Source organism: Agelaius tricolor, unplaced genomic scaffold, assembly GCF_023055355.1.
Source record: "Agelaius tricolor isolate 1412-34295 unplaced genomic scaffold, bAgeTri1.0.p SCAF_3, whole genome shotgun sequence".
Taxonomy (NCBI): Eukaryota; Metazoa; Chordata; class Aves; order Passeriformes; family Icteridae; genus Agelaius; species Agelaius tricolor.
In genome coordinates, this window is record NW_027269263.1 from 51,583,963 (window position 1) to 51,610,286 (window position 26,324).

Consider the following 26,324-nt stretch of genomic DNA (forward strand, 5'->3'; position numbering starts at 1 on the left):
GAAAATTGCAAATAAAATGTTTAATTTCAGAAACTGAGTTCACCATTTATAAATACACTAAAACATAGTAAATGCAAAATTAGATTAGGCATAGGTAGAGTATCTTAACAAAGCTACAACTTTTCTAAAAGGTCATAGGCAAATGATGACTTGTTTCCCAAAAATGTATTCAATGAAAACTGAAATTAAAAGATAAGTCTTTCTAGAGAAAAACTAAGGAGAATGTTCCTTTCAAATTAAAATGCTGGCTATTTTTTCCAACTTATCTGAAGCTTTAAAGGCTTTATATCCCATTTGCCTGATGGACACCAACAGTCAGGAATCAACCCTACTACATAAAGTTCTAAGCAGTGCACCATATCCATAAGGCTATTACTGAAAACCAGAAGATCAGATTATTTCTGTACTAGGAGCTTTAAGAAAGGCTGTTCTACACAATTGAAAATACATTAGGAGTAAGGGCTCAATTTTTACAATAGGGACCTTATAGTTTTGATGCACTAAAGATTAGAATAGGCTTCAGAATGACATTAGAGTCTTCTTGGTAAGTTTCTTGCCTTTTTTGTACACAGCATTAAATAACAAGCATTAATTCACAAACTTTAGGACCTTTTATAAATATCCAGAATATTTCTGTAATTCACTTAAAATGTAAAGCCTGAACAGGAGAACCCAGAATGGGAAGTTTTACTACCGATTGCTGTATAAGTGACGTTCCATCTCATGTTAAATTTAAGATTTATTTTCAGATATTAAGTCAACAGTCTCCTGTAAACACATCTTCCTCAATAACTCTTCTTAATCCTTTAAGTACTTTAGGGATTGCAGTTAAAAACATCATATGATAAAAAGACAGCTTGAACCCCATCTTTCACGTACAGCTTTCTTTTGACAACTACAAAACCTGTTTTCTTGCAATTAAAGCAATGTTCAACTAAAATACAGTACCTGGTTTATGGTTTTTACATAATAATTGAATAAAAAACTACAGAATAGAACTGTTTACATCTTTTTTTTTCCTTTTTTTGCCATTCTATTAAAACAAATGACTGAGCTTTTTAAAGTTCATTTACAATTATGGATTAAAACCTACATAATTTTGTATAATTTGACGAGACAGGCTATCTCTAGTGTGAACTTTTAAAAAACATATATACAATATCTGGCCTGAAGTACTATGAATAAGGCACATGTAGACATATTGAAAGCTGAAAAAAATGAATCTAAAATTTGGAATTATAGTCACTGATTAGATGTCATACATGGCCCCTACTGGAGCAATTTAAAAATCCAAGTTATAGATAGTTAATATCCAGTGAGCAACAATAAATTTAGTCTAGCAGTTTGTTCATTAGTTTCAATACTGGAAGTATATTAAAGGAAGATTCACTTTCAAAAAGATAAGCTTTTCAAAGTGTTCAATCATTAACCTTGACTGACTAAAGTTGTTGCTTTCATTGGACGTATTGAACAATCTCTCTGAAGGAACAATGCTTGGTGGACAACCCAAGAACCTGACAGCCAATTTTGACAGTACTGGCCAAGATGACTTTTTAAAGTTCCAGTAAGTTAGAGGATCACAGTTATGCTCAAGCACTTCTTCCTCCAAGTAAGAAAGCACCATTTCCTCTGGTAACTTTGCTCTCTCTTTCAGGTCTTTTGTTTTCTTCATGTCACCCATGAGTGACCAGAGATTATCTTCCCCATAAGAATTTGTAGATGGTGAACCTATATCACATCCATTGGAAACAGGTTTATCATCATCTGAGGTAGAACTCATTATTTCCAGCTCCCTGATTAAGTCTTGTTTATATTGTTCAGCCTCCTCTTCTGTAAATAATGATGTTTTATACCGGGGATCCAGAAGTGTAGCAAAAATGTACCTTGGATCATGAAGCGTGGAGGACAATCTGCTCACCATAGCTTCTTTCAAAGATTTCAGCATAGTATCTATGCCCATAGTTTCCTCAAAAAGCATTTCTATTTTCCTGTTAAGTATATGAATCATTGGAATCACTTGGCTTAGAGTAGACATGTGTGTACTCATCTCCCTACTTGCAGCTTCAAAAGGTTTGAGAGCGTGACACACTGACTGCATGACTTCCCACTGATCACAGCTTATTAGCTCCCGGAAGCTGCACTCTATTGACATTTCATCAATTGCTCTTTTCTGTTCAATAAGGCGTTCAAGCATATGAAATGATGTATTCCACTTGGATGGAACATCTTGTATTAGCTGATGCTGAGGCAACTCATACTCCTTTTGCAGCTCAGCTAACTTCTCTTTTGCTTTTGCTGACCGATGGACGCGTTCACAGATCTTCCTTGCAATACTAAGCAAATTCTGAACCATTCTCTGGCTTTTAATAGCCTCATTTACAATTACATTAACAGTGTGACTAAAACATTGTACACTTGAATGATCACCTTCATTTAAAGTTTTCTCTATACTCTGATTATCAGTAACAGTAATGCCAATCTGAAGTCCAATGGAAGTAATCCATGTTTCCCACCAGTATTCTAGCTGCTTTTGAATACTGATTCCATTGTAGTCGCAGTCAATCTGTGATACATTTAATAGTGCTGAACAATGGTAATCCTCACACTGTGGCCGAAATGAAGACTCAAATGTTACCCAGTGAGCAGTCAGGGTTAGATATTCTCGTGTTTGGTTGCTCATCCATATTCCAGATGTAAAATGGATCACTCCACTTTCAGCTTCTTTAAGATGTGAAATAATTATTTGTTTTACGTTATCATACATATCTGGAATTGCTGTCCTAGAAAAGTAAGATGGAGAAGGTAAAGAATACTGAGGTTGCAAATATTCAAGCAGCCTGTTAAAGCCAATGTTGTCTACAAAAGAATATGGCTGAAGGTCAAGTGCAATCATTTCGGCTACAAGACTTGTGATTTTTTTGGCAACTGGATGAGAGTCACAAAACTTGTCATTGGTTTCGTCAAAATTTGAAGATCCTAGTAATTCTGTGCGGAGCGGCATGTGATTATCCGTAGACGAGGATAACACTGTCTCTGGGACATCAGTTTTCAATACATTGTTATGGAACCGCTGCAAATGTCTTAGAAGGCAACTCGTGCCTAGGTTTGTTGGCTTTTTCCCCCTGCTTATTATACGTCCACAGTGTGTACATATTACTTTTGTTGAATCTGCAGAACAAATTGAAAAGTGATTCCACAGTTTTGAGGTCTTCTTACTATTAACAGGAAATATAATTTGATTATCATGTGTAACCATTGTAGGCAAGTCAGTCAACTTTGAGGATGAACATTCTGCAGAAGCCAAAGTGGCATAAGGTGAATTTGCCAAACTCACATCGAGAAAGCTCTTTTGGTTTCCAATTACATCAGGATGGCGTCTATATAGGTGTCTCATTAAGCAGCTTGTGCCCACATCTCCTTTCTTACCACGACTTATCATACAACTGCAGTATCTACATACTGCTTTTAAACTGTCTGCAGGTGAGAGTGAAAAGTGGTGCCAGACTTCTGACTTAAGTCTTTTCATAATCCTTTTATTTTGCTGAAACACAGCAGTAGGTTCAAATATTAGTGGACCTAATCCCTCACACTGTTTTTCAGGAGATGAAACAAAGGAGACTTCACCTATATCATCAGAAGATGACAGCATTGAGTCTTCCACTAGAGTATCTCCAGAAGTGAGATTAGTATGGATCTCCTCGGAGATTCTGTCTGGAGAAGAGGAAACAGAAGTTGGTTCTTTCATTAGTTTTCCAGGAGAGGATGACATAGAATTCAGATCACTGTCTGATGGTAGTAAAGAAGGCAAGAGAGTAGGAGGTGCAGTGTAGAGAGGTGGTATGCTGGTACCACCCCCATTCTCTTGCAGGACAATGGAACGATGGGCTCTCCACATGTGTCTTATTAAACAACTCGTTCCAAGGTCTTTTCCATTTTTTCCTCTACTGAATTCATTCATGCAATGGATGCAAACAGCTTTAGAATTATCTAGAGGTGACAAATAGAAGTGTTTCCAGACAGCGGATCTCCTTCTAGAACCCGATGCACTCTTTGGAATTACAACTGTTTTTTCTGCTACATTCTCAACAGTGTCATCATATTGGTTGTTGGCTTGCTGTGGAGATGAACCAACCATGACTTCTTCTTTGCTGCACTTTTCAGAGACTGAGAGGTCTGATATTTCTTCAGAAGAAACAATAGAAACAGATTCCTCAATTATTCGATCTGGAGATGGTATTTTAGAAGCCATTTTCTTGACCAGTTTTATGGGGGATAACATAGAACTCAGATCTCCAACATCTGCAGACTGAGGTGGCAGCAATAATGTAGATGAAGAAAAGGAAGATATACCTGGCATAGTTCCATTTTCTTGAATTAGTACAGTGGGATGAGCTCTCCTCACGTGTCTCATGAGACAACTTGTACTCAGGTCCTTTTCATTTTTACCCCTGCTAAATTCTTTCATACAGTACATACATATTGCTTTAGTGCTATCTCTAGGAGATATAAAAAAATGGTTCCAAGCAGGTGACTTTTTTCTGGAGCTTATGTTTCTGCTCGAAAGGAGGCTTTGTGTCACAGCTTCCATTGCTACATCATACAGCGTATTACTATACTGAGAAAAAAGAGATCCATAATCATCTTCATTTTCTGTAGACAAATATTTGCCAGAGTTGTTTGTAATGAAGTTCTTTTCTTTGTCTTCCTGTTCATCACTGCTGTCCGCATGTTTGAAATCATCTTGTTCTGTCTTTATATCCGTTCTTTCTAGAGTACAGTTAATGCTGTCGTCTTCTTGCTCTACTTTCAAGTTATTGATTTTACCCAATACAAAAGTATCATCCATTCCGGGGCAATCTGCTTTACTCATGTCCATGGATGATAAATTCTTGCCAAGACTTCATTTATTAATAAATATAGATAATTTAAAAGATTATTTGAAATTTGATTAAAATTATGTATCTTGTATACTGAACGTAAAACAAAATGTGTTCATGTGTTAAAATAATCTCTGGTTTATGAATTCCGTGTTGTGCATAAGCAAATATAATTAGTCATGAAAATGCATTTAAAAATTATAGACTTAATTAATGGAATCCCATTTTTTTTTCCCAGGATCAGGACATTTCAGGTCATATATGAATGTTCTCAAAGACAGCTACTGCTAAATGATTCATGTTGTAGATATAATCCTAAAAAATGGATGTTCTATTTTCTTGTTGAAGAAAGCCATTCTGTTCATCTTGATTGGGAAACGGAGATTCTTTTACACCATCTAAAAAAAAAAAATCAGAAGACCAAGTTGACTAACGCACATTAAAGAACTACAGTAAAAGTGAAACTAAAGCAAGCACTAGGTATTCTGCATGTTTTCGGTTTTTTTCTCTATTGAGATAAAAACAATTCAATGTACTATTAAAAAAAAAAAAGGAAAAAGCCCAACATTTACTCAATACATTTATTGTGGGAAAATATGTGTCTACATATGCAGCTTTGGTTCAACTTTGATAAAAAGAGTCCCAGCATCACTTTCATATTTGCCCACACATACGTATGCCTATCCTATATCATCATTCAACCACTGCAAGTACATATATACCAAAGTACATACACACATATATCTATACTGCACAGGTGTCTATATCTACTGATAGATGTGAACACAAGCAGGCATTTAATTACATTAGCACAGAAATATGTCCTTAAATCCAAATGTTGTTTCACAGTCTTGTACATGTGAGCCCACCATAACTGACAGCAGTCTTTAAAAAGAAAACAAGTAACTTCTGTAAGGTTGTTCAGCATTGTCACACTATCACTCTGCTTCTGACCATAGTCACACATTTGTGTTCATGTCATAACGCTGCCAAACAATAACATGCTATGGAAACAAGCTACTTTTAGAATTTTCTGAATAAAAACTCAAATGTTTAATTTAGGACAATGCAGCTGTATAAATGCTATACAGAGAGGTCTTCCAAAAGTGTAGCAACATCAGTCAGGAGCAAAGACACACAGAGCTGCATATGCTGGTGCCTAGTGCAGCACTGCCAGCTCAGTCCCTCACATGCCCAAAGGTTACACTAGAAAGCCATTTACAACAAGACAGCTAATTTCACAATTTCAGTTGTGAGTAAAGATTATTCACTACCAATTCCAGTACAAAGAGTAGGTTTTTGAAGTTGCATATAAAGTTGTATACAAAAGGGAAACAGCAGCCTCAAAAACTGGAACCGAGTAGTCCCTCACAAATATTAAGAAGCTGTCTGCATTTATCAGTCACTTTTTTTCCCACTGAACTATATTAGAATTTTAAATTTTGCCAAACCCTTTCTCATTTATTCTTCTGTGTCATTAATGCAGTTATTGATGCCTTCATTCGAGATAACAAACATTTCTGGCCATCACATTGGTGATGCTACACTATGCATTGCAATTTTTGCAAACTAAATTTTATGGAACTCTCCACAGCTGAAGCCAAAACAAATTTAAATTATTTTAAACATTTTCCACAACTTTTATGTGTTGCTAAAACACAGGCAGAATTGGGGTGATTCTTGGGGTGTCTTGTGCAGGACCAGGAGTTGGACTTGATAATCCTCATGGGTCCCTTCCAAATCAGCATATTCTTTGATTTTAGCAATAGCAAAATTAGCCACAGCCACAAAACACATTAAAAAGGGCTGTTTTTCACACTGTATCAAGATCAATGTCATATTAGCTTTGTAACCTATTTTAACTAATTTTTCTCTGAGTTTTGTTTGCAAGAGAAATTAGAAACTTTCACTTTCTGTGGATTTGTCATGTATGGAAAGCCTATCATTGTGATAACTTCCTTTCTTTTCCAGTGCAAGGAAAGGGGCAGGGAAAAGGAGGGGCAATGGTCTTACTGCAGCTATTTTAAGAAAAGGGAGATGGAGCAGTCAGAACTCGCTAACAGGTAGGGAGCAATTCTGCTTTTCTTTCTGTGTGAGTTTTAGTATTTGTGCCTTTCTTTCTTATTCTCGGGGGGGGGAAAAAACAACCTCTTTTCAGATACCAAAAGATATGGGGGTTGAGCATGAAGAATAATGAAGGAAAAGACTTGAAGAAAAACCTTAGATTTCTACAAGAAATTTACATTACACAGGACTTTCCCTTGGCTTGTGAAATCATATCAGAGAACAATTCTGGCAGCCAGACTAAATTTACATGACTCAAGATAAAATTGAATGAAACAGAAATTACTGATCACACACATACTGATGATACGGGACATATTTGGATCTGGGACGAGAAAGTGTAACACAGTCACTTTTTAAAATAGCAATCAATTCAAGAGGATTTTTGTTTCATCTTTGATCTAATCTGTGAATTTGGAGCTTGTACTGCAAACACGAAAAGCAAGAAAATATAATAAGATGTTGTGACTTAAGATCACAGAATAGAAAGGCTCACAAACAAGAGCCTTGATGCAGAGCTTACAGAACATAAATTATGCATGGAGTGCAAGTTACAATAAGGACATTACAGATTCTTAGCTAGATTCACACAAAATAAATGTATATATCCACTGGCATTGGGTTCTAATGAAGCTGTGTGCAATTTCGTTGACTCAAAACAGGTAATCACATCTTTATCCTGTGATTCCTGTAATTTCTTAACAATGCAAAACCAATTCTAGGCTTTAAACAGAAAAATCTGCAGAACCGATTCAAGTGTCCCTGTCCTGATAAGCAGTTACTGCTTAACATGGTGAAGCTTAAAGTAGCTGTGATGGGAAGATCTGAAAACCTGATAAATAACACCAGTTGCAAACTTTATAACCACGCTTAACTAGATTGACATTCATTAACAACACATTGCCGGTGGTTAAGTTCTTAATCATTATCAGCCATTATCACTACATATTCAAACACTTAGGCCCTAATCACCTTATCCTAAATTAGCTTTGAGTACACAATACCACTGAGCTGATGCCATGTAGTTAAATACTGATGGCTGTGGTCCTTGACAGTCTTAGTTACTGAAGCTGAGGTAAAGAGGTGAGGGAGATGTTTGGAGTCTGAAGCAGGAACCACGGTGGTAGATTTCTTCTGTATGTCTCCTTGCTGTCACCGTGTCTTTTTAACAGTCATATTCTCCTCCACCAAAAAATATGGGAAGCAATCTCATCTGCTCCTGACTCTATTATCTTCATTTCATTAGGACAAAAAATTGTTCTTGGTCCACCAGAAATCTTTCCTGATTATTCTGTATCCTTGGTTTCTGATTGCAGTTTTTACTGCTTGAATTGTTGATTCACGTCGTTTTTGTCCTCCTTTGTGCAATTAAACCTAGGTCTCCCTTTGCAGCTACGTGTTATTTCTATATTTATGCTTAGCTGCGAAAATGCCTGCAGGCTGTTAACAGAGTTATGCTATTAGCAGTGTTAAAAAGCACTTACGGATGGTGGTCAGTTACACTGTTTTAGTGTGCTTATAACTGAATGTAAGACAAGAAAAAATTATTTCTATCTTGTCCACTCTATGGCTGTTATAGGTCTCTGGCTACACAGTATTTATTTTTCTCGACCTTGTTGCTGCCTTTTAGAAATGAGCAGAAATAGCTGAGATTAGAGGAGACAATCACTTCCTGGGAAATCCCCAAAGCTGAATGCCCCTTAGAAAATTCTGAATGTATTTTTTTTCCATTTCTTTCAAACATCCAAGAATTATTTTTGTTGCTTTGAGAACTGGCTAAATGGCAGAGCTCAGAGGGCTGCAATCAGCAGGGCAGTCTGGTTAGAGGAAACCTAACTAGAACAAACCTGAAACACAGGAGGGACCATCTGAATATAATGAAAAACTTTTCTTTTGTCAGTGACAGAGCATTGGAAGCAGCTGCCCAGAGAGGTTGTGGAGGCTCCTATGGAGATATTCAAAGCCAGACTGGACAAAGATCTTGTCCAGCCTGCTCCAGCTGAACCTGCTTTAGCAGGGAAGTTGGAGTAGATTATCTCCAGAGGTCCCTTTCAACCCCCATCATTCTCTGATTCTGTTATGATGTTACATCATATAAAATTAAGTCAAGCTCCTTCCCTTTAAACACCCTTGCATGTCCAACTGAAAGTTTCTTTAGAATACAGTCCCCAGAATACTAAGGGTCAGAAACATAAGGATGCTTTTCATCTCCTCCTCCCATGCCAACTCTATGCAAGAGTCAGTCTGTTTTAATAAGAAACAAAAAAGGATGTTTTAAAATTTTATAGTCACCTAGAATGAAGTATGAATTTGATTATGACCACGTTTACATGGCTTATTTACCCTTGGACCCAAGCTACTCAAAATTAAGGACTACTGCTAAACAAACAGGATATTCAAGAAGGAAAATGTTTTCAAAGGTACAAAAAGCTATTGGCACTTAGCTCAAAGTGATTTATGCTTTTCAAATCTCCACAATGATACAGAGACACCCTGCAACAAAACAATCTTCAAAGAAAATAAACAGAACTCAAGAACAAAAATGCACTACACTGGACTATTAGCTCCTGAGCAGTCATTTGCTGTGGTAAGAAGCCTACAGAACATTTTACAGGATTTCCCATTCAAAATGGGATTACTGAAAGCGTGCAGTGGTTGACAAGCAATGTCTGGAGAATGTGACTGATCCTGAGTGCCACAGCAAACTGCCATGACCAGAAGAAATCACTGCTGAAGGAAGGAAGCAAAAAGTGAAACACTGGTGTCTTTTTGAATTGCAAAGATATGCATTACCACATGGAGAAGTATGAAAAGTATGCAAGAATACCAAACCATAAGCTGATTATTTTTTGTAAAGCAGAGAGTGGCCTGTAAGCTTTACACCATTTTAGATTCAATAGTCAGGCAATAATCATGAACTTGATTGTATCACAGAATCTTGGTGGAAATAATGGTCTAGAAAAAATTGTTTAAAAAAAAAAAATTTACATTATTATTGAAGAGCATGTAATGTAAACACAAAGACACACTTGCAAAATGCAAGAACACTTTTTTTCAAAAAAGATGTGAAATGTGAAGACAGTGAAAGTAAAAGCATTTACTAGTTTGAAAAAAATCAAAAGTAGTGACAGATTTTGAGCATAAGATGTACATAAAAGCTCATTAACAGTAATTTGCACAAATGGATGTCAGTTTTATAATAGCATTAATCTTATTTATTTTTGGAAATGTACAAGCATCATTAGAAATACCTCAGAGCAAGAAATACAAACAATAAGAAATACATACTTTAAGAAATTATTTGCTTCAACTTCAATGGCAGTTACTTTGCTAATAAAGGAATATTTGCTAAAGCAAAACAATCAAACAAAACAGAAACACACACACAAAAAAAACCCCCTCAAGAATCTAGAGAATACACATCCAAAATCATAAACAAATCAGCAGAATGTATTTGTATAAATTTATAGTCCAGATGAACCTTACTGCTTCTCAAAGTTATAAATCCCTTGAAGAAGGAAAACTAAAACCAGTGCATTTTATCTACAGAAATTCCCTATGATAAAATATCAGTACTGGCTCACCTGTATGAAACTACAGAGATTTGCAAGATACTGATCACTAAAAATGAAGAATTAGAAACGCAAAATTGGTATGTCAGTCACACTGAAACAAGGTGGGTCCTAGTCTCAAGTCTCACAGAAGCTCACAGGAATTGGCACAGATGTACAAACATGAACTAGAGGTATGCAACAGTTTAATCTTGAATAAAGTAACAGAAAACCAGGCTTAATAGAAGACACAAGTCATTCTGGACTTCATGGGAAGCATGATTTGTAGAGAACTGCTGGAAGAGAAAAGCATTACTTTCAAGTCACCTGTAAGGCAGGTTTTATGAAAAACAGTAACTGTTGTGGTTTTACAAGGGTTTTCTCTCTAACTTGTAAAACAACCTCGCACATCCACAACCCCAAATGCTCCATCTGGACTCAAAGGAATGAAGTGTGGAAAGAACACCACCATAATTGAAAACTGCTCCTTGTTGACATGAATAATCTTCTGTGAGCTCCCCCGTGCACTCATGCTACTTGTCAGGACACGACACAGAGACCTCTGATTTGCTGAGGTATAAAGATCACTCATGTCCCTTCATGTTACTGGAAAACTCAGGGCTTGGTGTAAGCTGGGGCCTAAATCAGTCATTGCAGGCAGAGAAAAAAACAGGTGTATAACAAGGTGTATAACAAGGTGTGTAACAGTCACCATTACACTCTGAGTACTCAACTCTAATTACAAATGGAGGAATTTAGCTGAAGCAGAGACTAAAAAGATAAAAATGGACACTAAATCTAAATATTCCCCTCTTTCTTGCCTCTTGCCCCGCAAAACATAAAATAATTTTATGGTGAACACAAATGATTTTAAGCAGTAAAACAGATCTTCTAGGGCCAAGTTATACTTTTCTGGTTTAGTGGACTCTTCTCTGTGTTTTCTATTTTCCCCACCACCTCTCAATTAATAATACTTCAAGAGGGTAACAGCTCAGAAGTGAAAATTTTAGTAATTTGACTATTGTTAAATGGACAGTGCTGAATTAAAATGAAATCAGCACACAGAAAACACCTAACACTGGATGAACTCAAACTCCTCATATTTAGCTTCTTACTCTTGAAAGATGTTTTTATTTGTACAGCTGTTTTCTTCTCTTGTTGCTGTAAACATGGAAGTCAATGGGATGCTGTTTACTAATAATTTTCAAGTAGTCCCTGAAACCTCAGAAAAGATTCAAAACTAAAAGTTCCAGCTTTGTACCAGTATCTCCATCTCAAACCCTAAATCATCTGCAACACAGTGTGCACGCCAGCTGTGCCTGCACAAAACTACACTGGCTCATACTCCAATGTGTAAAAGGTTGAAAATAATTCATGATAATGGTAAAACTGAAGACAAACAATATGATTTCCAAATCAGCATAATTTAAAAAAATACTTTGGAACAGAGACAAAGTGGAAATGAAGATATATTTTTAAAGCAATATTTATTTAAAAAAAGAAGATCCAGTTCTTTATTCAGTTCTTACACTTGCATATCCTCAGTCATAAAACTTCTTAAAAGAATTGAGATAATGCTTTTAAAATATAGTACATTACTATTATACAATATTATACATTTCATATTAATTAAAGTGTGATAGAAATAAGGATGCTGAAGTTAGCATGTATATTATTTACATTGGGCTGACACTTAGTTCTGGTATCCCTGTTTAGTGCTGTAGCAGGATGCTCAGCCTGGAATGCTGTGAACCAACTTGAACAATGCCTTTTGCAAACCTACAAGTGGTAAATGAAGAAGGGAGCATCCTGCTGCTTTTGGTGTTGAATAACGCTGAGACCAGCCTGACTCATCAGTCCCAAAGCTAAACATCCTGATAGTGAGATGAAGGTGTGGTAGATCTGCTCCTGGATAAACGACCAAACAAGTGATACTACTGATAACTTGTCCAAAGCTGCTGAGCTGACACAGATGGAGACTTCTGCCCTGACATCTTACCATCATCAGTCACTTTATAATATAAAAGCCCAGTCCCAATTTTTAATGCAGGGTTTTCTGACATAAGCCTTCTTGGAGTATATGTATGGAGATTCCTCCCTTAAACAGGTAACATCCCTCAAGGTTACTCCTCTTACTCCTTGAGGCTGAGCTAAAGAGATCTGCCCAAGGTCACTGTTATGGGTGAGTAACATCAATCTACTTAATTGTTTTGCCAGCTTTGTTACAACTGCTTCAATACAGCTGCTTCACAGTGCACTATATTATAATAATTGTTACAGTTCCTGCACTGTGTAGTAAATAATTATGTAAATTATTTATATCTAATCATTATCATAATACATCATATATATTTATATAAATATATATGGTTTGCCATCCTTAATCCTGCAGAACAAAGTTGTATAAGGTTCAGTTACACCTCTGTGATCCTTTAGACGAAACCCATTGAAAAGTCTGGGGCTAGACCGGATCCAGCCACACCCCGGCTCCTCTCTGAGGAGGAGTTTGGAAAGCATGGAGGTCATTTCTGCACCCTGTGACCCCACAGGAGGGCTTCTCTAACAAACTTTGAAGCTCCCATTCAGCTCACTGGGTTTTGTCAAGTAGCTCAGTGCTCAAACGTTTTATCAGACTCAATGATGCAGGCTCACTGCACACCATGTGTAAGAATAAACCAGGTGTCTGATACAGGGTACTGAGCCAAAGCTCAACCTTATTTCTGCAGAAATCAATCTTCATCACTTATCTGCCATGTATTAAGTATATATCTATTTGAAGCATCATCCTCCACCACCTGGACTTAAGTAACACTCTTAAACATGTTAAAGCCCATAGCACAGAAATCCCCATTCCACACGGTTTTGAGCAGCATTTATCTTAAAAGTAAAATAAAAATGTAAAGCTACAACAACAAAACAATAACCCTGGTCAAAACAATATTACTCCAAACTTTTAGTAAGAAAACTAAGAAGAATGTTGCATTACCACCACACATAACATTATGTATCACTGGAATTAGTAGCACTATTCACACCTACAACCACCTGATAAGCCTTTAATTGTTGCTATTTTTTTTCCTTAGTGCACTAAAAATACCATCAGATCTCAAATGGGGCTATATCCCTTCTCATGTCCTTTACTAACTTCCCATTGCAGCACACTGTAATAAAGGACAAAAAAAACCCCCAGGTTCTACACATGCTAATAATTTGTCCCAGCTTCTACTAAGAAATTACTCATAAAAACCAGATCTATCACACTAAGTAAATCATGTCAACATTTGTCTAGGATCCAAACTGTCTCAAGTGTTGAAGTGTTACTTCTCATTATCAGGCATGCAATACTTGCAGGATATGTTTCTGAGCTATTGTTCACACCTACCAAATGTCAGATCTTTCATTTGTTAAAATGCTAATGTTTTAAGCAATAGTTTCATTAAAACTTTAAGCAGTATTTTCCCAAGTTTTACACATCAGTTCAGTGTTGTTACAGCAAATTTTACATTGGTTTTGATATTTTTATCCTTTATAATTTTGGCAAATATCATATGCTGATATGATGGGGAAAATCTTAATGTCACAAAAAATAAGCTGGTTTTCTTAAGAAAAAAATTAGATTTTTTTATACAGCTGAAGCATGTATTGTTTGGTTTAGAGCATTTTTAGAGCAGGACATCAAAGCTGCTTTTAGTATCACATGCTGTACAATTTGGGGCTGACAGGAGACAAATGAAGGTTGCAGTAACACAGCACAAGGGTAAAATGGAGAAGATAGAAATAAGAACAGAGTAGGAAAGATGCATCAGTATTATCACAGAACAGGAAAAGCACACAACCAAAACAGCAGTAACAACAGGTAAGTCAGAAAAGAATGAAAGGCAAAAGACTAAAGATTTACTCTATATTGCTAGAGAACAGCAGTCTGCTTTCAGAAAAGCATCAGAAAATTCAAAGCAAAGCTCCTCTAACAACTCTCCTCTCCAAGTGATCAATTCTCTGACCAGCCCAATAGACTCTTCTCTTTCTCCTCCCATACAGCCCACAGCTGACCAAGTAAAAGGGACAGGATTAGGACAAGTGATTTTTCTACTGACTACTCTATCTTCCTATCTTGCAACACAATAAAAACCATACACTTTTGTGGGTTTTATTTTTGTTAAATGCTATCTTTAAATCCAGTAAGAGTGAAACTTCAAGCACTTAGGGATTATTACAGTAAGAAATGAGGCACTTGTGAAGAGGAAAGCTGAATAGGCCGGATGATGAAAAACATAAAAAAAACAGTTAGGAGAGACACACCATGTTTTGGGTAGTCTGTCTTCTTGGAACTCTTGCTGAAAACATCCATGTAAGTAGAAAGGAGAAAAAGACCTCATAGAATGTAAACTGAGTCCTTTGAGAATATCTTACATTAACCTGTTACAAGTATAATTTTTCTGATATACAGAATGGAACAATTCGGAACTGTTAAACTGCTAATACTACCATACAGCAGAATTTATTTTCATGCTAAAGTCTGAAGATGTCTGTTTTAAAAACTTTTCAAAGCTACCAATCAACCAAATTCTGTGCTCACATCGATGTCAATTAGTTCTATGCCCCCACATAGTTTCAACAGTGCTATTGAGAAGTTTTCCATGATCTATATAAATAATATCTGTATATGTGTAACATGACATAATACTATGCTTCTATTAAAACGTTTCTATCCTGGAATGCTTGTGAACTCAAAGGAAGGTTAGAAAGAAAATGCAATTCATAGTACCCAAAACCACAAAAACATATATTCAAGAGTATGAACAGTAGTAGTATGAATAGTATGAACAGTATGAACAGAATTTCAGAGGGATTTTTTTAAACCTAACCTTAATCTTTCTTTTGTCACAAAACTTTATTTCAAGTCAGAAGACACCCAATATGGAAAAGAAAAATTTTTTTGGAAAATCATTTGCAACTGAGGCTACCTTCTTTCTTCCTCATGCAATAAACTGAAGAAGCATGTCTAGATTTTTTTTGAAGTAAGGAAAAGATCATCTCTTTACTAAATATACTAAATAAAATAGAAAACAACTTTCACAATACTATCCAAGGTAATTAAGAGTTCAGAAACACTCAGTTTCATCACCCTGCCGATGACTACAAGAACTGTAACAAAAAACAAGAGGTAACTTTTAAAACCAAGCTTCCATATCACATGCAGCCATAAGGCACATGCCCACAATAGGGGAGAACATCTTATGTCTCTTTCAAGTATTTTTTGTCATTCTCTATTTTCTAAGTAAACTGTACCTTCATCAGTAGCATCTGACAGTTTCATCTGAAATCACAGTTTCAAAAAAACAATTATCAGCTCTCTCTTCCTCTCAAAACCAACCTTCCTATTCATGGAACAGGGCAGAGGGAGGGAGAAATGAGTGTGCATACCTCTGTATTCACTTGTCAACCAGCCTGTTCCTAGTCTCCATGACAAGAGGTATTCTCCTCTTAACCTCTTTTAGGGATATATTCTCTTTGTCTTCTTCAAGGTAAGGTGAGATTTTGCAAAGACTTAACAGACTCAGACAACCAAGCTAAGGGAAGCCAACACTGTTTCCACCAGCACCACACTGAACACTAGCAGGAAGTACACTCTCCACCCCAAGGACACAAGTAGCTCTAATAGCTTCTTCTCCCAAAAGAAATGATTTATTGAAGAACCATCCTACTGCCATAGACAGATCTTAATTTGACCAAATAAGATTTTGCTCAAGGAGCAAAAAATACAAGAAATCTTAAATTAAGAATAAAGCTTTTTGTAGTACTTATTCTAACCAGTGCAGTTCACGAGCTTTAATTAATGTAATGCAACTTGTTTTTTAAATAAGTTTTACATAGTACAACTACCTAAGTGTCCTGTTCAGGACAGGATCCACAACACTATTAGTACAAGAAAAGGTAAAGAAATGGATAACCGTTTCCATTCACTTTATTTCTATTATTTTTAATAATTATTTTAATAAACCTAATTTTTTCTGAGGAACAGAAAAAGGAAATAAAAACATTTAGAGAAAAGTATGAGGAATCTTCCTCTTCTTTATGAGCATCATTGTATTTCCTGTCATAAATGGATTATGGTCTCCCCACAGTTCAGTAAGCCACTAAAGACAACTCAAAATCACTAAAAAAAGAAATGAACAAAACCTCAATTTCTCTGTTTCCCAGTACCAAAGCAAGGTTGATGCTGACAGCACAATCTGCACACTGTTTGACTCCTGAAAGCTGACCCACTCTTCCCACCGTTTCAGCAGCTATTAATGCAAGTCACAGCAAGTGACAACCTCCCATGAAATGAGTTTTACTTTCTTGTCTTTCAGTTGTTTTTTTGTCCTCCCATCTGTACATACGCTCCCATATCATGCTTATCACGCTTCCACCTTTGATGAATAATAAATAAGGGGAACCACAGAGTAAAAAAACCACAAAGTTTATATGATTGCCACGAGCTATGCCACATTTTAGCACTGGGACTTGCAGTCTCGACTCTAATATTAAGAAAAGTTGTTGTGAGCTGGGAGCCAGTAGTCTGGTGTGAGACAAACAGGCAGCAGTGTTCATACTGCTGTGTTCTCTCCCACCTTCTCAGGCCACATCTAGCACTACTAGATCCCTTTAATCAGGAACTAGATTTTCTTCAATGATCTAAACTGCACATAAAAACTACTGTATAGCATATGCACTGAAAGACGAATTCTTACAGTGGATGCTAGAGGACTTAGAAAGGTAACATTGCTGACCTACCAAAATTTAAAATTTTAACAGTAAAGGTAACATCTGGAGAGTCTTTGTTCTCAGGAGACTGCAGCTCTAGATAAATATCTGTTTTTAGGGTACCCACTGTCAAGAGAGTGCTGCTTTAATCACAGATTAAGAAAGGATCTATCAGAACACTGAGCTTGCAGTCAACAATTATTTTATATGGGAGTATAAATCAAGAAATAGTTCTTGAAGGTACAAAGAGCAGATACTCATTTTCATTAGATAGGTAGTACTAAGGTGGATTATTTTCATTGAAGGCATTTAACCTTGAGAGTCACAATGGAAAGGCACTTCAAGTATAATATACTACAGTGCTCGACATCATATAATGAAACCATGCAAAGCATTCAGTGACCTTGAGATGTGTGTATTAGAATACAGCATTAACTACATGGAGAGTGAACTTTTGGATATTCTGGAAAAAAAACCATTGTCCCTTTTGTCATATATCTTCACAGTGGTCTAAAAGTGACCTGGGAGGCTGGTACAAACAACAGCTACTCTCCTGCTCTTAAGCTCTCCTCTGTATTTGGAAAGCACTAGCAGCTCATTTTTGCTTGGACTGATGAAGAACAATCCACAGGCAGATTCAGTATGCAACAAAATCTCCCACTTCTTCTGTATGTGTCACCTAAGAAAAGTTTCCTTCAAGGAATGAATTTGAATCATACTTTTAATTTTCTCTTCCTACAGAGACCAGTCTTACAGGGAAAGGCTGTGGAAGTTGGGGCTGTTCAGAAGAGAAAGCTCCAGTGAGACTTTAGACTAGCTGTTCAGGAAGAGGAATTTCTAAGAAGGATGGGGACAAACTTTTTAGTAGGGTCTGTAATGATAGGAAAAGGGGTATGGTTTTAAATGAAAAGAGGGTAGAGGCAAACTAGATATAAGGAACAGATTTTTTACAATGAGGATGGTTAAATGCTGGAACAGGTTTTCCAGAGATGCAGTAGATGCCCCATCTCTGGCAACACTCAAGGCCAGGTTGGATGGGGCTCTGAGTGATATGGTCTAGTTGAAGATGTCCTTCCTTCCTCATGGCAAGGGGTTTGACTAGGTGGTCTTTAGAGGTCCCCTATTCTGATTCTGTGACCTCAATAAGACTTCCAAGCTCAACATTTTCTCCATCTTAAACATTTTGTCCATCTCTTGCTAGCATGCATGTTAACCAATAATACAGATGGTTTAAAAATTGAACTATTTTATTCAGGGCACAGAGAGGATGGGATAACGAATTAATACAAAGCTCTCAAACACTATACAAGAACAACATTTATTGTTACTCCACGTATAAATGCTTATCTTCATAAGGACAATTTTTCTCTATGGCATCTTACTCAGGAATCTCAGGCTTCCAAAAAATCTTTATTCAAAAGCTCAAACAGAATATATAATGTTTTAATATTTTCAGATGAAATCCCTAGAAGAAAATATTAAAACTAACTCGCTCAGTGAAGACATAAAATCCGATTAAGACGCCGGTAATTCGAGTACAGTATGAATGCAGCATCTAAGTTATCTCCCCTTTTTAAACGGTATAATTCAGGGTAAGGATGTATATATGCCAGCTGATACCACAGAGTAAAAGGTGCCCCATAAATCATAAAATAGTTACTATTTCTGTACCACTCTAAAGATATCCAGGCTTCCAAACTTAATGCTTAAGGCTCAGGCACTCATACAAACCTCCTGCTAAATTATTAAGCTCCATACAAGTCACTGCACAGGCATACAATTATTCATTCCCTTTTTCCATTGTCTTCCTTCAAATTAATAAAAATAATGATACAAGACCGAAAACAAACAAGCTGCTCACTAGTTTATTGAGAAAAACAAACAAACTTACACATCTGTTCCACTGCAGGCAGGCGGCTTCATTTGAGGTTAAATACTTGCTACTCAAACTTAATGAGATGATTGTATCTAAGGAAAAGAAGAAAGTAATTACTTTTATTGTTTTTTTAAACACATTAACTGTCACAGTGGCGACTCATGGGATGTTTCAAATTTCTCTTTAGGTGACAGCTCCAGGAGCTGCACTTACATGACTCTCACCTTTTTTCAAATCTCTAGCCCTCACAGCTATCATGAAAAATGAGACATTATCACTTCTAGAGCTCCAAAGCAAAATAAAAATTAAAAACATAATAAAAACCCCTCAGATGATTGCTAAGACAAAATTTAAAAGCAAAATTTTTGATTTATTTTAGCACTACTCCATTTTTTATGCTTATGCTGAATGAAACAGAGTCTACATTACATGCAAGATTTCAAAGGAGCTTGCTGACACCTTTCCATGCACTACAGGATTCACCTTGTTGCACCTTCTCTTCCTAAACTAAACATATTGCTTATACACTGCACCAACCACGTGTATTAATCAACATGCAATAGCACAGAATCAACACAAGATTATCATTCCCCACCTATGAGAAAGGAGCGATTGCAAGTGGAGCATACTAGATCATGTATTTTGACTTAGCAACTAAACAGACCAAAGCAGCCTATTGCAGGACACCTTTTCTGAGTTTTGCAACTTCAGTCCCACTGATCTCATCAATATACAGACATGAGTGCCATAGTGCAGAGGACCCAGTACACTGAAAAAAACCCAACCCAACAAACCAAGAAAACATTTTGCCACCTTAGAAAATCCACAATCTACAAGCATTCTCTCTTATATTACAGTGATTACTCTTCTTAACCAGACTGAGATGTTTAACACTACATAAATACACACACACACACACGCATATATATACACCCACACTTAGGGGTTTTTTTCTTCAGGAAGGAGATCACCTCTCAGAGGGCAAACAGTCCTGATGACTGGCTTAGTGTGCCTTATGAAATGAACTAGGTGTCACTTCTCTTAGTGACATTTTTTACTTAAAACCACTCCTATAGTGCCTCTTAAGCAACTGAACACCTCCAGAGCTGTGCTGCTAGCTAATTTGACTGTTGAGATACTGTAGCTATCCCTATTACAGCAACATTTAAATAATGTATGCAGAGGGGAAGGTGTCAGCCAAGGAGGCACAGACCCACCAGAGGCACAGTGCTCAGTGGAGCAGTTAGGGAACTCTCCTCAGATGTGGATTAAGCTCCTCAGGCAAAGCAGGGAAATGAACCTGGCTCTCCCACATTCCTTGCAAGTGCCAGAGCCATCAGACTACAGGCAAAATAAAATACAAATATGCATCTTCATGCTCCCTGATGTCTTTAAAAAATACCAGAACCCCTCAACTCTTCTATTTTCCCCCTCTCTAATTTGTTAAAGATGACTATAGTTTCAATCCCAGCCAAACATTTTGTTCAATTCAAATTAATGTTTGGGTTTTCTTGATTGCTTATTTTTGTGAGAAGAATAACAAAGTAATTTTTTCTGGATCACAGATTACTTTATTTAGAGGCAGACAGTGATTCAGCATATAGAATTATAGCAACAGGTAAGCAGAATAACTACTGAAAAGCCACTTAACCTATTTGGAGTAAAACAGGCACAAATTCTTTGATCATTGTCACATGAGAGAAATACATTATTAAATATCTTGTCCCAGGTATTTTGCAAATAATTGCAAAAAAGTGTTGGTAAAATGTTTAACTGTTAAAAATCCTATTTTCAGCCTTGATTTTCAAGCTAATGAGTACACCCCAGAACTGGCTTTTATATTAAATACACAGAAATTCTGAACAGTCACTGCAAAAATTACTTTAACACATCACAGGAAAAACGTATCTGTAGGACACCAGTGAATGCAAACTAGAAGACATTGTAAAGAAAAAAAAAAAAAGAAAAATTCAACAACCTTTCACACAGCTGTAACAAAAAACTAGTAACCTTCTAAACCTTCAGAGAGGGATTGTCCAACCCTACATGTCTTTAAACAACAAAGGGGGAAGGGAAAGAGCTGAGAGATGGAAAGGACGCAGCTGCACAGTCATTGCTAAAGAGAGCACACAGGTTGTGAGTTTACATAAAGATTATAGTAATATAATAATACTTCTTATGTCAACATCCACTGAAAACCAGTCTTAGACTATAGAAAATACCCATACCTCACCTTCCAATATGTTCAATATAAAAAAAAAAATCACCATGTATCCTGAATCATCATACTGGAATGAAAAGAAGGGCCTTAAAAACCAAGCTATTTCCCTGTTGCTGCTTCAACAGCCAATCATATGAGTTCTATCTCATCACAAAAAAAAAAAAAACCAAACAACCAAACCACAACCCCAAACCTAAACCAATACTACCATGATTAAACTATATATCACACTAATTTGGGACAGAATTCCTTTGCTTCAGCAAACAAACAAACAAAGAAACAAAAAAAACCCCCTGAAACCAAACCAAACAAACAGACAAAAAGCACAAAAAATTATGATAAAAGCTTTAGTTTTTCTTACTTCTTGACCTGAGAGCTTTAAACTCTAGATTTCATTTGAAAGCTACTGTTAGGCCACATATAAAGCTACCATTAGGCCACATATAAATTTTTCACTAATTGGCTGAAATGAAACAATTCCATAGTTGTAAATTGACCAGTACTGAGGATGCCAATAACAAATACAAAATAAAATAGTCAAGGAAGTGCAGAAAACAAGGCACATCTGTCACATCGGAACTCTTTCTTTGTGAAGTCTGTTTTGAAAGTATACACTACAACAGGGAGCACGATGTAAATTACATTAACTTATGTTGATACTACTAAAATACAAAGATCGTCCCTGCTTCAGAAAAAATGTCAGTCACAATGAGTTAAACACTCTGCTCCATACCGTACAAAATTCCCCACTAAACTATCTATAATATTCTTTTCTATATAAAACTAAGCCAATACACATGTATCATCATTATTATTTACATATGGCTGATTATTTTAAGTGTTCATTACAGGGGCAACCACATAGCAAAACATGCTCCCTTTGAAGATTAAACTCTTTTAAAATTAAAAGCAAGCTGCAAAAAAACAGGATTTACAAACCCCCCCTTGTAAATATTCTTCACTGTGAATGGTAATAAAATGCAGCAAGCTGTTGGGAAATACAACATGTACATTCTTTAACTCAAACTTACTCAGAGGAAAAAAAAAATCTCTCAGAAGTTAACGTATTTAGGAGTCTAAAAACTAAAAGAGAACAAATTCCAAGAAAAAGGTAGAAGAAGACAGAAAGATCCAGCAGGCTCAAAGGCTACCTACTTCTGTAATACCCAGTTTTTGAAAGTATTTGATAGGATATTCTACTTTAGTGGATGGACAGTTTTAAATAAACATATAAAATTCCGTTGCCCTCCTGTATTTTCCAAGGCCCTGTTAAAAGTCTTAGTGATGTGTTAATACTTATTAAAGAAGACCCCCTCTCCACTAACCACCTGTGACACTGGCTGTTCTGCAAACACAGATTCTTGCTCTGGACATTTACTGTCTCAGTATTAAATAAGCCATAGTAAGGGGAAGCAGCAGATAGAGAGGCTGCAGACAAGGTAACAGAAAGACAGCAAACATTACTCTAAGCTCATCACCTGTCTAGCCTTCTGCTGTTCTATACTTTGCCTCTCACATTATCAATGAGGAGGATGCTGTACCTGTTACAATTTTGCCTTATATAGACATCATGAATGAGTGGTTTGGCTGCTTAAAGAAACACTGTCAAAGGTACTGGCAAAAGCAGAGTTTAATATGGATATGTGAAAATGCAACTTTACAGAGTTCAGTGGCAAAGTTCACTCTACTAATTACTACACAGACTAAAGTAAGCAAAGAAGATCAAATAAGAAGCAATTTGGAATGATTTACACAGAAGCTGTGAGTGCAAAAGCAGTAAGACTGCAAAGGATATGGTGTGGAAAGATAAGGGTGCAGAAGGATTTAGCAGCACTTAATACTTGAGTACTTTGACAATTACAAGGCGGTTTGATAGTTTTCACAACAACTATAACAATGACTTAACTATGGATTCAAAATATTTGTACCACAATCAAGTCACATATACACAGATAAATGATGTATACACCTATTTCTATGTATGTAAAGGCTAATACGAAAAATTCCTTTTGAATTCACTACAATATGTCAAATTCCTTTGCATTTCCCAACAGGCAATGGTTGCATCTTGAGGAACATGGAGATGGAGGGAGAGGGGCTGACAGTCCTTGAGTACCACAAACTTAAGGGTTTGCGAGCTCTGGGAGGTGCTGGTCCAGGCAAGCCCAAACAACATCACTTAGGATTGCAGTTTATAGGGTCAGAAGATGACTGACTTTGGCCATCAGTAACCTTCCTTCCCGACCATAAATCAAGTCAGTGACTAGTAAGCTTTTCTCCCCAAAGTGCACAAACAATGGTACCGTTCCACTCGGGCTACAACCAGGTAAATGGTTCACCAAGGCTACAAGAGGTAATTACAAGAGGCTTATCCTTTGTTTCCCACCTTCATCAGGCCAGAGCTCCTGGTATGATCAGGGAGTGCCTTGCAGCCCAACTGGTACAGTCAAGGGACACTTCACCACTCAGCTGGTTTGGTCACAGCTCACCAGGAGCTTCCAAGAAGGCAGAGTAGTCACAAGGATGAAGGGTGTTACACCACAAGAAGTAAAAGAGTTATTGTTATGTAACAGTACAAATGTTTAGAAAACTTTTATCCGAGATGCTTAGTTTAGATACTTCATCTTACTTATTCTCAATCAATTCTTACATTTGACTGCTCTGGAGAACTCCTATGGAATAAATTCCTCAACATCTGTTAGAGCTGCAATATACTAGCAACATAAAGTACCAAAGCAGACACACATCCAACTGTACAAAAACTGTCAGCACCTTGCCTGTTGGTCTTATACCTAGTGGACAGAACTCAAATTCCTTAAAGTACACAAAAGAATTTATTTTGTTTTGAACAAATTTTTTTTCCTCTGCAAAACCAGTCTCCATAGTGAATAATAACGAGAATGCCCTTGCCCAGTATTTGCACAAACACAGGCTTCCTGGTAGCTGCATAGTATTTTAGGGATAGTTGATAAAGTCTTCCAGACTTCACTCCCCCCAGTAATGTCCTCTCAAGGGTGCATGCCTGCTCTTAAAGTGAAACACTGCATTAGTGGAAGTAACCTTTAAAAAAAGTGCTGTGCTCATGCTCTTGAAAAGCAACACAGATGCACATGTATAGTAGGCCATAAAGACAACAACATGTAAGGAAAGTACATTCATATTATGGGGGCTTGAAATACTTTATTTGCTTAGTATTATAGGTGTAGCATGACAGCTCATGCTAAATTACTGAAATTTTCTAAGGACCCCCCCCCCCCCCCCCAAAACAGGACTGCTTCTAACACATAAGCACTACAGAGAAAGGTCTCTACACTGCAAAGCCTAGCTCTACTAAACTTAGCAATGATAAATAGAATCACCATTAATGCAAAAGACTCGTCAACCTCTCATTACAATAATATATGTTTTTATACTTTTAGTAGGCTGTATATGCAGCAGACAACTTTAAGTTCATCGGACACCCTGAGAACTCCAGTAAGCATTCTAACACAAGCTCTCTAACGTCAGCAGCTGTCTAAGTGTAGATCTAGACTCTACAAAAAACATTTTTAAGCAAAAACTACCACGCCTCAAGCAGAAAACGAGAGCAGCACTACATGAAAGCTAAATTCTGCACTTTTCCGAGACACCATTCTTGAGCGACTCTGCCCAGGAGGGATGGCTGGAACTTCACCGCACACACACACGCAGAGACGGGGTGCTCACACCACGGCCGAAGCCGCTGGCGGGCGCCTGTCCACCTCGTGTCCTGTTTCTCGGGGGGGAAAGGCTTTTTAGGAATTCCCGGGCTTTCCGGTCCCGGCACCCCTCTCGGGAGCCCGTACCCGAGGCGGTCCCCGGTCCCGGGCTCGCACCCTGAGGAGGGGGACGGGTTCTCCACGCCAGGGCTGCCTGGGCCATCTTGGGTCGGGATGGCAGCGGCCACATGGTCACCGCTCCCTCCGCGGGCCCGGCTCCTGCGGCCCCGCCAGGTGGGCGCGGGCGCTCAGCCCCGGCGGGTCCCGCCGGCCCGGCCCGGCCCGGCCCGCGCCGCGCACACCCCGGGGGGACTCGAGGCGTACCCGGCGGGCACTCCTCCTCGGGCGGGGGGCGGCGGGGTCTGCCGGGCGGCCCGGGACAACACCGAACCCCTCGGCACCAGCGACCTTCGTTCACCGGGCCGTCCGGGCCCCCTGCGGGGCCCCGCAGACAATAGAGCCGGCACCGCGGGCCTGGTTCCCGGCTTCCTACACTACCCCGCCGCCACACGCCCCCTCCCCGGCCTAGCGGCGCTGTCCCGCGGGCGTTGCCGGGAGGGACAAGGCGCCGCCGGGCCCGGGACGTAGGTCCCGAGCGGCGCAAGGCACCGAGGCCGCCGAGGCCAAACGCGGCGGTGGCGGGCACGGGAGGGGGAGGGGGGGTGCGGGACCAGAGAGCCGTACCGCCCAGCCCAGCGCCCTCCCGGTGCCGGAACAGTGCCACTCACCTCCCGGGGCGGCCACCGCGGGGGAAACCGGAGGTCGCCGCTGCCGCCGCCCGGCCGGGCCCGAAGGAGTTAAGAGGAAGGGCCGGGCGGGCCCGTCCCATTCATTACCCGGCGCTTTGTCTCCGCCGCCGCCGCGGCGCTGAGCAGCTGCCCCGGCTCGGCCGCCGCGGGCGCGGGGCGCAGGCGCGGGGGGCGGTGCCACGCACTGCGCGCGACATGTCAGCGCGCCAGGCCGCAAAATGGCGGCACCGGGGCGCTGTGGTCTGGGGGCGCTGGGTCCCCTCGCATCCGCGTCCCGGCGGTGCCCCAGGCGGGCCGGGGCCCGACACCGGCCTTCTCCGCGAGGGTGCGGCCACTGGTCGCTGCACTCCGCTTCGTTCCTGGGGCGGCTGAGGGCGGTGGCTCTGCGGGCGGCGGGCCGGGGCCGGGGTCGGGGTGGGGGTGGTTCCTGCGGCGCTTCAGGCCCAGCGATGCCTCCAGGGCCTCTGCCGCGCCTTCCCCGCGGGGCCGCGGGCGGGCGCTG

General features: G+C 38.8%; 1 protein-coding gene across 3 annotated transcripts; it reads right to left on the bottom strand.

The window, feature by feature from the left end:
• ZBED4 (zinc finger BED-type containing 4) lies at window positions 1-26,031 on the bottom strand. Of its 3 annotated transcripts, none has more exons than XM_071423834.1 (3): window positions 25,802-26,031; window positions 19,131-19,207; window positions 1-5,275 (listed from the first exon to the last, which is right to left on the bottom strand). In XM_071423834.1, exon 3 carries the CDS (start codon window positions 4,874-4,876, stop codon window positions 1,358-1,360), a length of 3,519 nt encoding a protein of 1,172 aa, XP_071279935.1. In that variant the 5' UTR covers window positions 4,877-5,275; window positions 19,131-19,207; window positions 25,802-26,031; the 3' UTR covers window positions 1-1,357. The 3 variants fall into 3 exon arrangements, with proteins under 3 accessions (XP_071279935.1, XP_071279936.1, XP_071279937.1); XM_071423835.1 differs by lacking the exon at window positions 25,802-26,031 and adding an exon at window positions 23,723-23,831; XM_071423836.1 differs by lacking the exon at window positions 19,131-19,207.
• Between the last annotated feature and the right edge of the window lie 293 nt (window positions 26,032-26,324).

What these genes read in the sequence shown, in the direction of transcription:
- ZBED4 (XM_071423836.1), bottom strand. Translation starts at nt 4,876, where the DNA reads ATGGACATGAGTAAAGCAGATTGCCCCGGAATGGATGATACTTTTGTA.